At 44.9% G+C, this 18,232-nt stretch overlaps 1 protein-coding gene across 8 annotated transcripts in view; it reads left to right on the forward strand.

Moving 5' to 3' along the window:
• The window catches only part of ADTRP (androgen dependent TFPI regulating protein), a 70,013-nt gene that overhangs the window by 14,569 nt on the left and 37,212 nt on the right, over window positions 1-18,232 (forward strand). For all 8 annotated transcript variants that reach the window (XM_002714177.5, XM_017344905.3, XM_051855116.2 and 5 more), the window contains 2 exons: window positions 1,795-1,929; window positions 3,763-3,864. In XM_002714177.5, the coding sequence (XP_002714223.1) occupies window positions 1,795-1,929; window positions 3,763-3,864 (237 nt within the window). The remainder of the gene's footprint in view (window positions 1-1,794; window positions 1,930-3,762; window positions 3,865-18,232) is intronic.

An 18,232-nucleotide genomic window follows, 5' to 3' on the forward strand; every position in this document is an offset into this window, starting at 1 on the left:
AGAGAGACGTGTATGTATTCTCTTTAAATTCTGGCTCAAGGACCAAACTCTGCCTTTCAAATTGGCATTTAGCAGTTAATGAAACTTTAGGCAAGAATCCCCGTGCCTCTATCTCCTCATCTGGACAATGGTGCTGGGGTGGGGGTGGGGGATTCATCATAATCTGACCTCATGAAGTTGTTATGAGACTGAAAAGCTTCCTGGCACAAAACAAGCGATGAGTAAACAGTTATTAGAGCACTGAGTAGTCAAGATTTTTGACAAATATATGTCTAATCCAGTGGTTCTTTGTCCTGTATAAGGATTGCTTGGAGAACTTATTTAAAAAAAAAAAAAAAAAAAACACCTTCCTGGACCCTCTTGCTAAACTCTTGTTTCCATAGTCTAGGGTGGGGCCAGGGTCCAGCTCCCATGATGCAATGCTTCTGGCCCTAGTACCCAGGTGGGAGTGGCACTGGCTGAATCTGCACACTCTCTGCTCCTTCCCCCAAGCCCAGGGAGTGGCAGGAGCCCAACTCTGCTAGATCTCTCCTGGAGTCCATACCTCAGAGATTGTCCCCAGCAGCAATCCCTGGTCCAGAGCTTGCCTGATTCCTGCCCTAGAAGCAGAGTCTCAGTTGCCCTCTGGAATCCACTTGGAGTATTCAGTGGTTAATCAGGATCCTCTACAAGCCTAACTCAAAACCAAACCAACCCCTGTATGATTGGGACCCTCCAGGCCTTCAACCAGAAGCCTTGGAATTGTGCAAGACAGAAAGAATGGGCAAAGTTTGCCTTTGATGTCTTAGGAGTTGAGCATCCCCAATTCAAAAATCCAAAATCAGAAAAGCTCCAGTATTGGAAACTTTTTTTTAAACACCGTGCCACAGCAGAAAATTCCACACCTTTGTCAGATTGTGGTCAGAACACAGGTGCCATAAAAACATTTTGTCAAATTACCTTCAGGCCACGTGTATAAGGTGTATAGGAAACATAAGTGAATTTGGGGCTTAGATTTGGGCCCCATCTTCAAGAGTTCTCGTTGTGTATGTGCAGACATTTCAAATCCACAAAACCCAAGATCTGAAACACTCTGGTCCCCATTTAACCTGCACTTTCTTTAAAAGATACTGTTTCTCTTTGGGCTGGCCTCAGGGCTTTCCCGATACCCAATAGCTCACCAGTGTCCATGGCTTACTCTATCCCTAAGTGTTTCATTCACTTCCTCAGCCAGATTTTCTCTGTATGGCCCTGGGGCACCCTCTCTAAGCAAAGAGGGTCACTGGCTGCTCTCCCACAGAAGTAGGACACTGTCCTGCGCATTTCACCAGGAGAGCACAGAGCTCCACCGTGGATCCAACTTGAGATTTCAGCGCTGGGTATTTTTTTCTTAATTTTTCTTCCTAGGAGTCTGTCTGGTGTCCACCACCGTGTCTGGTTCTTTCCATTGTGCTATTTTTATTTTTTATTTTTATTTTTTGCTTCTTCCCACCTCTGTGCAGCCCAGGTATCTATCTCATTACAGTCTCCTTTTAAGCTGACTCTATTTTGCTTCCATTTTAGCTCAAGCCCATTACACTAAATACTGTACACATTATTATCCCCTAAACAAATTTCCTCAATCAGTTTTAGCCAGCAAGGTCAAGGCCCAATGAGCTGGAAGCCCAGTCCTTGAATTGGCTGTTAACCAAAACAACCCCACAGCCCCCTCCCTCTCAAATCAACATTGCTCCCTGAGGAATGGAGGTTTACATCAGTGAAGAATGTATTAATTAAAGCAAATGAAAATGCCCTCATTTGTTGTAATGAATTTAGCTCTTGCAGGCCATTTTCTTCGGGGTCGCCTGCCTGGATGATGTGCTGAAAAGAATCACAGGAAGAAAAAACATTAAGTTTGTAACTGCCTTCAGAGACCTGCTTTTCACCACTCTGGCTTTTCCTGTATCGACGGTGAGTTAGCGAAACGTGTACCCAATATAACAGACATGGACATATGGATGAACACTTCTCCCGGGCAGCAAGGCTATTTGGGAGCCCATTATTGTAAATCAGAGCAACTGCATGTGCGTAAATACCTTGTCTAACAACTGCATCACATTGTCCAGTGTCTTCAGGAAATAGAGCACAAGGCACATTACTGGTCAGCTTTACCACGAACATTTGTCTCTTGATTGAAGGTTTCTAGTGCTGCCTAATGGGAAGTTTGAAGGATCTTTCTGAATCAAAATACCCACCATATTTGCAGGTTCAACCAACCATAGGTCAAAAATAGTCAAGAAAAAATTAAAATGACAATAAAGCAAGTCTTGATTAGGTATTATAGGCAGCCTAGATATGAGTTAAAGTACTTGTACAATTAGACATTATATACTTTATTAGGTAATATACACAATACAGAGAAGGGTTAAGTATATGGGAAGATGTGAGTATGTTAAATGCCATTTATAATAGAGACGTGTGTATTTTCGTATCCATAGAGGGTCCTAGAATCCATCCCCATGGATACCAAGGGACAACTTGACAACTGGGACAACCTTGGTTCCATTATCATGTCAGCAATACAGAGCCCTGGGGAGACAGATGGTTAATTTCCCTTAGATCCATCTTGTTTTATTTGCTACAACAAGCACATGTTACTTCTGCAAGTGGAAAGCCATCAAATACCAACATTATTTTAAAAAGAAGTGAGACCTTCCAAGTTGACACCTGGAAAAGGCCCTCAAGGAAGGAAAGGCCAGTGTTGTGTATACAGTAGGTGCCTCATCATTTCATGGAATGAATGGACATTAGAAGGAAGCAAACATATGCCAGCTTGTTTGCTGATGCTGTCCACATTTCTATGACATTATTCAGATTCTCATTCATAAGGTAGACTGGAGGCAAACTGAGATCAAGCAAGGAGTGCTGGCTATAATTAGGAATGACTACCTTCTTCCACCTGTCCTGGTCCTGCTTCCTGTAGTACCAAGACTTAAAAACCAAATGCAAAATGGAGCTCTCCAAACACTAATGAATTTTGAGACAGCAGAGCATGCACTAGCGTTCCAGGGATTCTCTTGCAGAATACCTCCACCTCCACCTCCACCCCCACAAAATCTTCTTGAGGCCAAGTTTTTAAAATATACAATGAAGTCTGTTAGTTTCTTAAGGCTTAGGAATTGAACATAGGAAACTTCAGAAAAGAGGAAGATCAGAAGATTAATAACCACTCATCCCTATCTTGCACTGACTTTGTAACACAGATACATTGACTAGACAGCCAAGGAGTGCGGGGGATGAGATCAATTCAAATTTCTGAGCAAAGGAGAGATCCAAGTCCCAGTTTAGCTCATGAATGACCCTGGGAGCTTGTCACTCCTCATCTGCTCTCCCAGCCTTAATGCTTGTCCTTGCCATGCCTACTTAGAGGATGGGCAAGGAACTTGTATGACTCAAGCTACTCCATGTGCCCAGTCCAGGACTCCTTATGAAAGCTTAGAGGAGAAAGAAGTCACTGGGTAAAGCTAATAACTGGCAAACTTGATTTCTGCTTATCTATATCTTTGCCTGCCATGGTAACAAATAATTGATGCCTACTCACTCATAGATGGAGGAATTCCCAGAGAGGATAGATAGAACAATTCTACAAGGAACATTTTTCCCTTTTCATTTTTGCTCTCATAACATTCAGGGACCTATCTTGAAAATGGGGCTGTAATTTTATTTTGCAGTGTCCCTGGTTGTCTTAGAAAGCTTGAATGAGAAGGAACCCTAATGAGGTTGTGTTTGTGTTTTATTTTCCAGTTTATATTTCTGTCATTCTGGACCATCTTTCTCTATAACCGAGAACTTGTTTACCCCAGATCGGCAGATGCCATCTTCCCGGTGTGGCTGAATCACGCAATGGTGAGTGAGAGGAAATCTAAGTCGATGGTCTCTGAACTGAAAACTCAAGAGGGATGTATTTATATTTCTGAACTTCTCAACCCCTAGCATCCAGTCCACTCCTCCTTCTTCATTCCATCACTGTTTATTTCAATAGTGTGCTAAGGGAACAAAATGAACAAAAAACAGTACTGTAATGCAGTGTCCACTGAGAATAAAGGAGGTGTCCAGGCAGGAGCCTGCCATAATGCTCAGGCATCATTGAGATGCCATGCAACAAGGAGGGTGGTGGGCCGGCGCCGTGGCTCACTTGGTTAATCCTCCACCTGTGGCGCTGGCATCCCATATGGCCGCCCATTCTAGTCCTGGTTGCTCCTCCTCCAGTCCAGCTCTCTGCTGTGGCCCGGGAGGATGGCCCAAGTGCTTGGGTCCCTGCACCCACGTGGGAGACCAGGAGGAAGCACCTGGCTCCTGACTTCGAATGGGTGCAGCTCCGGCTGCAGCAGCCATTTGGGGGATGAACCAGCAGAAGGAAGACCTTTCTCTCTGTCTCTCTTTCTCACTGTCTATAACTCTATCTGTATACAAAAAAAAAAAAAAAAAAGGTGGTAATTTTTTTTTGGAAGATATAGTCTTGGAAAAGTAGTGACTTTTGCTAACCACATGTAAGAAAATTCCAATCCAGAAACGGAATGAAGCAACTGTTAAAAAAAAAAAATCTAATCCCAACATTCAGAGAACATCTCATATTCTACCAGTACCAGACATCACAAATAACATAATTAGTCCATTTTTAGATATTTCTAAGAATATGAAGGTTGCTCCAAGAAGTTCATGGAAAAAGTGAATTAAAGTAAGTTTATTTTGGTGCCAAATTTTCTTAAACTCCATGAAAGTTTTTTTACCTTCTCTGCATTTTCCATGAGATTTTGAAGAGCCTTTATACATTTCCATTTGACTTTTCATTCATGCATGTGTATAGAGGTGTAAATAGTAAATACAGCCAGTCTGGCTATATGTTCTGAGGTATTTCGGTTACTGGAGCCTGAAAATAAGCAACGGTGACCCAGACAAGCAGGGCTGGAGCAAGTTTGTCCAGATCTCTGTGCACAAAGCAATAGTCCAAAGCCCCAGCTCCGCTTCTAACTACTTACAAATGTATTTCCACATTAGGAGTTTATAAGAAGATCTCAGATTCTGTGAAACAAATGATGTTAAAAACCAGGGGAGGGACAGGTGTTTAGCCTACTGGGTAAGCACCGGTTAATACGTTTGCTCTCCACATTGCATATCTAGATTGAACTTGCAGCTCTGGCTTCCTGCTAATGCTCACCCTGGGAGGCAGCAGGATTGGCTCAAGTAGTTGGGTTTCTGAAATCCATGGGGGAGACCTGAATTGAATTTCCAGCTCCCAGCTTCAGTCCCAGGCCGGTCCCAGACGTTGTGGGTATTTTAGGGGATGAACCAGCAGATGTAAGCTTTCTATCTCAGTCTGTCTCTTTCTGCTTCTCAAAGAAATAAATAAATAAATTGAAAATCGAGAAAATCATAAGCATATTAAGGCTTCTCAAGTTCATCACAGACAGGTTTCTACACCGTAATCCCTTTAGTGTCTTAAAATCCATGTGCTGGGGCTGGTGTTGTGGCATAGCCGGTAAAGCTGTCACCTGCAATCAGGCATCCCATCTGGGTTCTGGTTCACATCCCATTGTTAGACTTCCCATCCAGCTCCCTGCTAATGGCCTGGGAAAAGCAGTGGAAGATGGCCCAAGTGCTTGAGCCCCTGCAGCCATGTGGGGGACATAGATGAAGCTCCTGGCTTCAGCTGAGCCCAGCCCTGGCTGTTGCAGCCATCTGGGGAATGAATAGCTGATGGAAAAGCTCTCTCTCTCTCTCTCTCTCTCTCTAGCTCTGACTTTCAAAGAAACAAAAATAAACCTTTATATAGTATTAAAAAAAAACTCACATGCTTATCAACATGGAAAATAACTCAGGCCACTAACACTGTCCCCACTCTGTGTTCCACCTCCCAGAAAATATAATTTCAGTTTAAATATTGTGTTTGGTGATATACTGAGTATTGACTGACCTAATTTAGCATTCAGGACCCAAACTATATATTAAATAAGCCCCATCCCCTCCTACCACCTTCTTGTCGAACAAATTCCTCATCTTTCCAATTTTCCATTACTACTGATCTGAGAAACCCACCTAAGGAATATTCCAGCTTTTTATTCATGGCACTTTACATTGTACAAAGCACATTCCTCAGGTCTGAGCTTATTTAATTTATACAACCATCTTTATTTTATTTTCTCTTATTTTCAATTTTATTTATTTATTTGAGAGACAGAGCTCCTATCTGCTGGATGACTCCCCAGATGCAAAGCCAAAGCCAGGAGCTGGGACCTGGGAACTCGAATCTAGGTCTCCCACATGGGTAGCAGGGAGCCAACCATTGGAGCCATCAGTTCTGCCTGCCAGGGTCCACATTAGCAGGAAATCATAGTCAAGAGCAGAGCCGGGCATTGAACTCAGGCACTCAGATACATGGGCATCTTAACTGGCAACCCAAACACCTGTCCCGCAGCCTTCTTAGGGAACTACTATAACCCTGATTTTTAAAGGTACAGTTAAAGAAAAAAAGTGACTTGTCTGGAACTACTCACCTTGCGCACAGCCCAGCCAGGACTGCAATCTGAGGCTGTTTCTTCTGCTGCAGTAAATCCAGAACTTGTGGCTCAAAAAGGGCTCCTAATTCCCCAGGCGCTCAGAAGGGTGTCCCTGTGCTTGATTAGCATAGCAAAGTGAGAATGCTCACTTTGAAAAAATCTGTAATACCCATCTGTATGCTAACAAGCCAAAACTCAAAGAAAGTGAAGTGATTTGAAACATTGAGCTAGATGTTATTAAAATCATAAAAAGGCAGAGTCATAGAAAGTCTTTTATTTGGGGCCAAGCACGTAGGCCACGTATCTTCTCAAGATTCTGTGAACTCATCTAATACTGTTCTTGTAATCACTGCAAGATCCCTCTCTGTCTGTGGTTCTGTTCTCTACATCGATGTGCAATTGGATTTCTTCCAAATAGTTAATGATGGTGATGCCCAGTATTTGTGACCTTGCTAAATAAACTCCATATGGATTTTTGGATGGCTTTGGAAGCAGGGAACGGGATAATGTATACCACAGCTATGAATTCATTAGCAAGGCAGGTGCTCTACAGTGGAGATCCTTAAATATTCTTGTGCCTTCCCTTGTCCCTTGCCCTTTGGTCAGTCCTGCAACCCGAATCCCTTAGAGAGAAGAGGCCAGTGTTAGAGGAAGTGGGGCAATATGATGAATAGGGAAGAGAAGTGGCAGTCTGCCCTGGGTCAGACATAGACTCTGTATTTTTCTTAATTTAATTGGAGAAACTCCCAACAGAGTCATCTCCAGGAACAACGTTGGTATCAGCAAAACTGGCTTTGGTTGACCCCCATGCAACCATCCCTAAGCTTCCTGCTCCCCTATGTGTCTGCTCCAAATCTCACATCCTCATGACTCTCTCGCTCCTTTCTTCCAGAGTTTACCTCTTACTCAGTATAAGTTAAGACATGTTCTGTCCATGCTATTAAATACCCCTGGTCTATGCTCTCCAGAAAGGCTCTTTGCCAAGTTCCTTTCCTTAAAATTTATTTTTTTCTTTTTTTAAAAAATTCATTTGAAAGGCAGAGTTACAGAGAGAAGAGGAAATGCACACGGGGGTGAGGAGAGAGGGAGAGGGAGAGAGAGAGAAGAGATCTTCCATCTACTGGTTCACTCCCTAAATGGCTGCAACAGCCAAGACTGGGCCAGGACGAAGCCAGGACCCCAGAGCCTCTCCCAGGGTTTCATTGTGACTGGCAAGGGCCCAGGCAACTTGGGCCATCTTCTGCTGCTTTCCCAGGCACACTAGCAGGGAGCTGGATTGGAAGTGGAACAGCTGGGTCTCAAACTGCTGCTTATATGGGATGCTGGCTTTGCAGTTAGAAGTTTAACATGCTATGTCACAATGCCAGCCCCCCTTTCCTTAAAATTTCTATTTAATTATTTTCACTTTATTTGAACAGCAGAGAGACAAAGACCGAGAGATCTGTCTGCAACAGCCAGGGCTGGGCCAGCCCAGAGCCCAGAGCAACTCAAGCTGGGTCTCCCACATGGGTGGCAAGTACCTGCACTGACAATGGTGCCTCCCACAGTATGCATAAGCAGGAAGCAGGATCAGAAGCAGAGGCAGGACTCAAACCAGGCACTCCCATATGGGATGTGGGTGACCTAAGCAGCCACTCAATTACTGTGCCAAACATCCAGCTCTCTTTGCCAAATTCTCAGGTACTGTTGGGCACTCATATGGAAATGACTGTTCCTGAGTCAGTTTATGAACACTTCTCCCACTTTACCAGTGTTCTTCCATGGCCACCCAAAGGCATGAATACAATGGCAGGAGACCACTACTGTGGCAGTCGGAGTGATGATGGGCAGCCAGGCCAGACACTCGGGAATAGGTGACTATATGGGGCCAGCCCTGCTTTTTGAGGAGACTTGTTCCTACACTGCCCCTTTTTCTTTTGCACAATATGAGAACTATTGCCTGACAGCACCAGCGTTACGCTGTCCTGAACGGGTCTTCCATTTCACAGCATTCCTTAGGTTTGCTATTCTTGCTTTAGCTGTGGACTATTCTCCCTCTTGCCATTTGTAATGCAGCCCTGGGTTTTATGAGTAGCATTTGTCAGGTTCAGAAAAACCAGTCTCCCTGTGGATGGAATGTGGTCCTAGAAGCGTTACGACTCACAAGTCTTTGGAATCCTTCCAGACCAGCCTTTCTACCTCACTGGACACTTGTCATGGCAACAGAGTGATTCTACTGGGTCTGACACAGACGCTCTGGGCTTCTCTTAATCAGTTACAGAAACTCCCGACTGTCTCCTCTTACTGTGTATTCACACCGGACAGTAACATCAGTGGGATGTTTGCATCCATCATGGGCAGGCTGCCTTCTTCAGTGACAGAAGCACTCCCACTGGGGCCTGGGTGCTTTCTTTAAAGTAGACCAACCTCACTGTTTAATGCTAAGCAGGTCTCCAATCTTCACAGAAGAGGAGAGGAAGAGCAAAGTATTCCTCCAGGTTTTGCCAGGAAAATATGAACTACTCAGGTCTTATCTAAATGCTTACTAAAGATAGAACAGGAGGAGACAGATTTAAATAGCAGAAAGAGGTCTCTCAGTAACCAAGAAAGCCATCAGATACTAACCAGCGGGAAGCTGAGAACTTGTTTCTCTGGAAATCAACCTAAGTTGTCGAGGTTGTGCCAAAGGAGAGGTGAAATAGTTCAGAGTTCCCCTGGGGTCCCTGTATGTTTGGAAATAGTCCACAGTTGTTAAGAATGTGTGCACAGCACTTGAAACTGTCGAGGAATGCAGATGATAAGTTATTACCACCCAAAATTAACAATTCCTGGCCACAACCTGTCGTCCTCCCCTCCATCCACAATCATGGAGTTTCAGAACTGAAAAGCTCCCCTGATGTCAATGCAGGAATGAAAGCAATCTGCTATTGAGACAAGGCCTTTCTCTGTTCTTAAATTGGAAGATGCACCAAACACCACTACTTAATTGATCAATATGTTGTCACTTACTCACTTGGAAATAATTATTAAGCATCGCTCTGTGTGTGACACTGTGACTGATATTTGGCAAGGGTTCTGACATCTAGCGATCTTAAATGTGATTGCATCAAGGATACACATACAACCTTGAAATGGTAAGGTAACAGTGGCACCAATGCAAGATAGTAACGTGGATGGTGGTTTGTAGCTGTGTGTGGTCACTGACAAATAAATGACACACAGCGGGGGACTTCTGTCCCCATATGTCCTGGCCTGGTTGTGACTTGCACACAGGGCATGGTTGGACCATCTGAGCTCCCTCCTCAGGGCATGCTGGGAAATCTGAAATCTCCAAGTCCTTTCCTCAGGGCTCGCAGGATGATTTTGGTCGTCACTAGAATTCAGACCCAGTCTCAGGTTTTTCTCTCCCACTCGGAAGCTTGATGTGAGATTGTTGGACTTCTGCGGAGAGGTGAGTGGGTGCCGAGGCGCAGGGCAGGTGCACTGTGGGCGTGTCAGCTCCAGACGGCCACCCTTTGCCCCAAGATTTGCAGAGTCCCTCGCCCCAGCCTCACCTCTGGGTATCGGTCGCCCCCAGCATCTCAGGATACCTCAGTGGGAATACACATCTCTGTGAATCTGAGAAAATCTATGTCCCAGGGAAAGCACAAATGCCTGTAAAATCTGGTGTGCAAGTTTAGGAGGCTCCTGGACCCTCGTAATTCCATTTATGGGCCTCCGGGTAAAGAATGCATGACGCAACGGAGCAGGCACTCGACAAGGAGGCCCCTGATGACTTCCCATGCCGACTTCAAGTCGGAAGGACAAAATCAAGACTTCATTTTTTAAAAATCAATGTTATATTGTTAGAGCTGTTTTTGTCTGTCTGAGGCAACAAGGGAAATAAAAGTTTCCTAATATTGAGAAATTTAAAATAGAGATATTTCATGTTTCCTATGGTATTCATGTATAATCTAGCTAGTGTGTATAATAATTGATAAGCTATACAGTTGACTTCAACATAGGCAAGTAGTAAAAAGTATTTCTAGATTGCCTACTATGTACCAGGCCATAGGAACTGAAGACAGAGTAATAACAGACCATCAAAACCACCCTGACCTGGGAGCATACATACATCCTACACTTGATCTTAGCCAAAAGGCCAAGAAGCAATCATACATACTTCCTAATGAGTAGAACTGGCAATAAGAACACAATGCATGAGTGATCAATTCCAGGTAGTGATATAACTAAATAGAAAGCAGAGTGAGGGACAGTGTAGTGTGTGTGTGTGTGTGTGTGTGTGTGTGTGTGTTTGGACATGGCTGTATATGTGTGGGAGTCAAAGTAACAGGTTTGGTAGGGTGTAGGCAACTAGGGTTATTCGGGAATGCCTCCATAAGCTGCTATGTTAACAGAAATTTGGGTAGAGTTGTGGAAATGGGCACAGTGATGGCAAAAGGACTCAGGCAGCAGAACGGGAAGACCAAGGGCCCTGAGAGGAAACCTGGATTCGTCATGAAACAGCAAGAAGGCCAGTGTGGCCAATTCTGAGTAAGTAAGCAGGAGATGGTAGGCTGTCGCTGGGATTCTGATTGTCTTGCGTGACTTGTAGGAAGTTAGGATTTTATTCTGAATATGATGGCGAAAGGCACCTTTCCAGAGAGGCCTTCAGATCTACAGCACATGCTTCATACAATATACGCATACATATGGTGAAAACAAAGAGGAAGCCGGAGTTCTAGCTGAGCCACAGGAAGCAGGGGACAGAGATGCTAAGGAGGTGAAGGATTCCAGGTCAGGAAATCAGTTGTGGTGTTTGGGCCTGTTCATGTGAACAGCCCATTCGACCATGAAGTCAAGCTGGACACGTCGTCCTAGGTTGGACAAGGAGCTCTCTGGGCTAGTGACGTGAGTTTGATTGTTTTCATCATAAATGAAACAAGGTGCCCTAGGGGTGAGCTCTTCCAGGGCTGAGCCCCAGAAAATTCCAGCCTACAGTGGTGGGGAGGAAGGGGCGGGAACTCAACAGAGGAACTGAGGCAGAGAAAAAGCGTGCCGTTTGCCTCCTGGAGGGAGTGTTTTCTGTTGAAGCCACTGAGAGGTTGAGGAAGGAGACTGGAGTCCAGTCTTTCCACTGGAGGGGGCAAATTGAACTCCCTGGGGACCTGGGTGAGAGAGCAATTTCGAGGGTATGGCTGGGGGAGGAAGAGCCTTGGTTATGCCGTATCAGTTTCTTGTTGATGCTGTAACAAATAATGCAAACTCAGTGACTGAAGCAAAATAAATTTACGTATTTGCTTACAGTTCTGTTGGTCTGAAATTCAAAAACAGGTCTTAGGGGCTAATATCCAGGCACCAGGATAGCCACACTCTTTATAGAGTCTCATGAGGAAACTGTGTCCTTGCCTCTTCCATTTATGGCCACTGCCTTCCCTGGCTCATGACCCCTCGCCCCTTCTTAGGCGCGTGTCCCTCCACCTCTGCTTCTGCCATCAAAGCCCTTCCGTCTCTGATTCTGTCTACACATCCTCTCTGCCTCTGCCCTTCATGCCTCCCTCAAATGTGGGCCCTGGCATGACCCGGATGGCCCAAGAGAATCTTGACCTCTGAGGATCCTTAGCTGCTTCTGCAAAGTCCCTTCCTCTTTGTGAGGTAACGTGTTCACGGGTGCCAGGGATTAGGACCCAGACATCTTTAGGAACCAGTATTTGGCCTACCATGCTGTGTCATGATCGCATTATCTAGCACAGCCTCAGTCTCCACACTGGGCTCCCTCCAGGTTGAAAAGCTCACCTAACATGACAGATGAAGTGGGGTTCTATTTGTCCCATTGCAAAAAAAAAATGTAGCAATAATGGATGGACATTTGATACTGCTTGGGATGCCCATATCCCATATTGGAGTGCCCGCATTTAAATTCTAGCTCTGTTTCTGAGTCCAAGTTCCTACTATGTGCATCCTGGATGCCCATGGGAGAGGCAGCAGGTAATGGCCCAAGTATGTGTGTTCCACCTGATTCGAGTTCTGGGCTCCTGGTGCCACCCTAAAGGGATTCAGGTATTAAGCAGCACCTCTTTCAGAGACTGTGGAGAAAACCTGGAGACTGTACTTTTGGTAGCTCTACATGCATGCATCTTAATATAAAGAAAGGCTACATTTCCATGGCCAACAAATCAATCTGACAGCAATGCTCATGGGAATCCTGTAATATGCTAAGCAAAGTTCAGGCTCCATGTGAGCTAATGGAATAAAATACGAGATTCTCACCATGGAAGTCATCACAAACCTGGGAACCCTCCACAAGGTGCCACCAATGAGTACAGGCTAAGGCCCAACAAATGGTCCAAGCATAGTCAGGGAGAGGCCACTTCCCACTGCAGGGATCCAGAAAGGCTGATGGATGAGGGATTTGAACTAGGTTCCAAAGGATGGGCATTAAAGTCAGCAAGAGATTCTGAGGAAAGAAACCACGTGCCAGGGCAGAGAAATTGCCAGGCTTAAGGAAAGCTCAGGATACCATGGGTATCTAGGTCATTGTATTGGTTTGTTAGGGCTGCCATACAAAGTACCACAAACTGGGCAGCTTAAATCAATAAAACTGTATTTTCTTACAGTTATTGAGGCTAAAAATCTGAGATCAAGATGTTGGCAAGGGAATATTATCTCAGAAGACCATAATGGAGACTCCATCCCATGTCTTTCTCTTAGATTCTGGTATTGCCTGTAATCTTTGGCTTACAGACCCATCACACCAACCCCTGCCTCTGCCATCACATGACATTCTCCCTGTTTGTGTGTCTGCCTTCTCATCATTTTCCCTGTGTGTATGTGAATCTGTGACCCCTTACAACATCAGGCATATTCGTTCAGGGTCCCCCTAGTCCAGTAGGACCTCATCTTCACTAATGACATCTGTGTTGATGTCTAAATAAGGTAGCATTCTTTGGTTCCAGGAAGGACTTGAATTTTGCATAGGATGATATTCAATTTGGCAAGAGCAGAGGTGTCTAAGGAAGAGAAAGTGGGAAGTAAGTGAAGAGAGTCACGTGGATTTGAATGTGAAGAGCCTGAATGCTAAGCATTGGTTTTCATTCTGTTGGCAGAAGAGACTGATGGAAGGTTTTGTGCATGGAATGTTCCCTCCCTTCGGAGTGCTAATAATTAGACCAGAGAGGAAAGATGGGACATTTAGGAGATGCCATCATACCTGGTGGTTTGGGATGGGAATCACTTACATGACTGCCTAGAAATAGGAGACGCTCTCTCTAATTCCGAATTCTACATTTCTTTTTTAGGGTAAGTCTGGAAAGACATAATATATTATTTTTCCTCTATTAAGTTTTGTTTTCCAGGCCAAAGAAGAGTAAAAATCTATTTCCAACACATACTTAAAATACCCATCTGGGTTCTATTTTTTTAATGAGTGTGGTATTTGCAAGTTATTTATATTCTGTGTTGGTAGGGATCTCAGTCAGTGTTTGTATCAAATACTTATTCCTAATTTGCTTTCCTGTGTGTTGCTTCCTGGAGACATAAACATGAACCTGAAATCATGGGACTGACTCAAACTTCTCACCTTACAGAGAGGGAGACCGAGGTTCCAGTGGTTTATTCAACATGAGATGCTAGGGCGGGTAGAGATGCATTAGCTAAGACAGGGACTAGATGTTTCCAGGAGCAGACCCTGCTCAAGGCCTTGCCAAATATGAACTGAGCACCTGCACAGAGGTGGCATTGGAGTTATGCACCAAACCTAGCATTTACCTGAATATTATTTTTTAAAATTTATTTATTTTTTTATTTGAAAGGCAGAGTGACAGAGGTGAGGGGAAGGAACAAGAGAGAGAGAGAGAGAGAGAGATCGAGATCTTCATTCACTAGTTCAATCCCCGTAGGCTGCAACAGCAAGGTCTAGGCCATGCTAAAGCCAGGAACCCAGAACTCAATCTGGGTCTCCTATATGGCTGGCAGGGACCCAAACACGTGGGCCATCTTCTGCTGCCTTCTAAGCCCATTGACAGGGAGCTGGATTAGAAATGGAGTAGTCGGGACTCCAACGGGACGCTGGTGTCACAAACAGGGGCTTAACCCATTGTGCCACAATGCTGGCCCCTACTTGGATATTATTTCAGATTTAATTGCTACAGATTTATTGATGGATTGTTCCATTGTTTTGAAACACTTTTGGCCTTGGCTTTTTTTACTCCATTCATTTCTGAACCTAAGGTCAGCTGGAATCTTCTGGGAAACACTGCAAAGTTAAGCATGTACCTAAAACTCTGCAATGAAATCAGAAGCTAGCCTGGGAATAGGACTCAGTTACCTGAATAAGGACCATAAAGCCATCTTTGCCCCACAGGGTGTCTTAATATAAACAGAAAAGAGCCTGAGAATGAGTTTCTGAGGGTTACCAGCCCTTACAGGTTTTACACAGCGAGACTCAAGGAGTCACTGTGCATGCTTTCTCCGTCTCTGCAGAGCAGGGACCCGGATGAAGAAAGTGCCATATTTTTTCTTCTTTTAATACCAATTCAGAGAACTTCCAATAGCCTGCCTTTAGAATTCCATTATCCCATGATACTCTGGTGCTTCTCTCTCTCTCTCTCTTTCCCTCTCTCTCTTCTCTCCATCCTTCCCTTCCTCACTTCCTCTCTCATATAAATTTTCTAAAAAGAGGCAGCTGGGGTTGTCATTGTGGTGCAGAAGGTTGAGCTGCCCCTTGGAACACCAGCATACCATATCAGAGCACTGGTTTGAGTCCTGTCTGCTCTACTTCTGATCCAGCTTTCTGCTAATGCACCTGAGAAAGCAGTTCAAGTACTTGGGTCCGTGTCACTCATGTGGGAGACCAGGATGGAGTTCCTGGCTCCTGGCTTCCGCCTGACCCAGCCCTGGCTGTTGTGGCCATTTGGGGAGTGAACTAGCAGATGGCTTAGGTCACTGGATTCCTGTTACTCACAGGGGGACTTGATTGAGTTCCTGGCTCCCACCTCTGGTCCATTCCAACCCTGGCCATTGAAAGCACTTGGGGAGTGAGCTAGCCAGTAGGAGATCTCTCTTTCTCTGCCTCTCAAATTTTGTGAAAAGTTAAAATTTTGTTATCCCGTGATTCTTTGTTGCTTCTCAACTGACTGCTTTTTTAAGCGGAAGAGTGCTGCTAGAATATATATCCTAATTTCTAAATCAAGGTCAAGGGACTTTAGTGTTATCAAAAAAGTGTGGATGCCTTCTGAGAAGTTTCTAGGAATAAAAGTGATTGAAATCACTCAGTGCCCTTGAGGGCTTGTGAGTGGGCACCCCCTCCTGTGTGAGTCAGTCAATCCTCACTTCCATGGTAACCATGTGCAATACTCCAATGGGAAGAATGAGTATTGTGCTGGAGAACAACCAGGATGGATGAAACACACAGCAGAAGATCCTCAGCCTCTTTGAAATACCAGGAGAAAAAAATATAAATCTAAGTGGGTGGGGAAGATCTCAAGGCAGAAGTGAAAATGCCCAAGAGCTGCCTGGTGGGTGGATGGGAAAACCTTCTCCGACAGATTCAAGCTGCTGAGAGAGCCATTGTACTTCTAGTTGTTTCATGACCCTGCACGCACTCTGACAGCTGTGGGTTGCCATCCCTGCCTTCCACAGGGAGCTGCTGGCAGGCTCTCAACCAGCCCCCACATCTCTTGTCCCTGGTCTCTGTACCTACTCTGCTTACTGAGCGACCGCTTGTGTCTAATTGGGAATTTGAGTTCGTCCAACTCTTCCATCTCCTTCCCTCTGCCAGATCCTTGGGTTACCAGCCAATGGCATAATTCTGCAGGCCATTGGCTAGTAGTGTTCTTGATGGTGTAATTACACTTGCCAATGTGTTACGTGTTCCCTGGGTGGATTCTTAGTCCTCAGGTGCTTCCTGTCTTGAGTTTCTGAATTCTCAATTCTGCCCTTCATGTCCTTTTCCTAATGGAAGAGCCAAGTCCATGTAGATAGAAGGTCTTTGCCTTGCCATCTTCTTCAAAAATCTCACCAAAAGCCTTCCTGACCCTAGTGCCCGGATTTGAATACGTCATCCTAAAGTCCATGTATTGGAAACAAACCCCAGTGCAACAGCATTCAGAGGTTGGGCTTTGGAGAGGTGATTAGGTCCTGAGATCTGCCTTTGAGGATGGGTGAATGCTGTTATCACGGAGTGGGTTCCTGATTAAAGGATGCCCTACCACCTTCTGTGTGGCCTGACTCAGCAAGAAGGCTCTCACGAAACATGGGCTCTTTGGCCTTGGACTTCCCAGCCCTAGGAACTGTGAGAAGTAAGTCTCTGTTCTTTATAAAGATCTTCTCCAATTTGTAGTTCTGGTTTTTTTTTTTTTTGTAAGATTTATTTATTTATTTGAAAGGCAGATTATTGTGAGAGAGAGAAAAATAGAGAGAGAGAAGAGAGAAAGTCAGAGACAGAGAAATCTTCCATCCATTGGTTTATTCCCCACATGGCTGCAATGGTCAGAGCTGGGCCCATCCAAAGCCAGGAGCCAGGAGCTTCTTCCAGGTCTCCCACATGGGGGCCCACACACTTGGGCCATCTTCCACTGCTTTTCCCAGGTGCATTAGCAGGGAGCTGGATGGGAAGTGGAGCAGCTGGGACTCCAACTGGCACCCATATGGGATGCTGATGCCTTTATCCACTGCGCCACAGAACCAGCCTCTGTGGTTTTGTTTTTATGCTCGAAAGTGCCAAGTGTCTATGTGCAGTCTGTCAACAGTGGTTGGCAACTAAAACTGCCCCAGATGCCATTAGAACACCTCCATCAGTCAACTCTACAGACACGGGGGTGCACACTGCCTCTATCTGCTCCCGCAATCAATCGTATTAAGGCAGAATGAGAACCTGATGCTAAGAGGTCTATGGATCAAGGGCAGTAGGGTGTGCTTGAAAATGCTGCTTTTGGCCGGCGTTGTGGCTCACTAGGCTAATCCTCTACCTACGGCACCGGCACCCTGGATTCTAGTTCCTGTTGGGGTGCCAGATTCTGTCCCGGTTGCTCCTCTTCCAGTCCAGCTCTCTGCTGTGGTCCAGGAAGGCAATGGAGGATGGCCCAAGTGCTTGGACCCTGCACCCTCATGGGAGACCAGGAGGAAGCATCTGGCTCCTGGCTTTGGATCGGTGCAGCGCACCAGCTGTGGTGGCCATTGGGGGGGGGGGGGGTGAACCAACAGAAAAAGGAAGACCTTTCTCTCTGTCTCTCTCTCTTACTGTTTAACTCTGCCTGTCAAAAAATGCTGCTTTTGCTGTTGTCTTAGGACATATGATTCTAACAAGTAAGAATCGGATGAGATTTCCTTTTTTTTTACCCATGTCATGCTTAGCAATGAATCTTCTTTTGTAGCAATTACTGGAAGAGATATTAAAATACTTAACCTATCAAATCATATTTAATAAAGATCTTTTGTCTCCAATTGGCACAGGGAGTTTAGTTTAAGGCTTATATATGGGAACATTTTAATTAATATGCATACTTTTCCTGACATATTTTAAAATAATACTTCACTAACTGAATGTCAGAGTCAGTAGCATTAGAATATAATTATGATCACAGAAACTATAAAGGTGGCAAAGAAGGTTGCTTAAGAAATGCCTGTTGAATGGTATTTGATAACAGGAATATTGAGATGCATGGCCATCAGTAATGACATTTAGTTTTAGAGACTTTTTTTTTGAGGCAGTAACTTTCAGGGCATGACACAGATAGTCCACTCACCTCCAGGTACACAAT

This window comes from Oryctolagus cuniculus, chromosome 5, assembly GCF_964237555.1.
Source record: "Oryctolagus cuniculus chromosome 5, mOryCun1.1, whole genome shotgun sequence".
NCBI lineage: Eukaryota > Metazoa > Chordata > Mammalia > Lagomorpha > Leporidae > Oryctolagus > Oryctolagus cuniculus.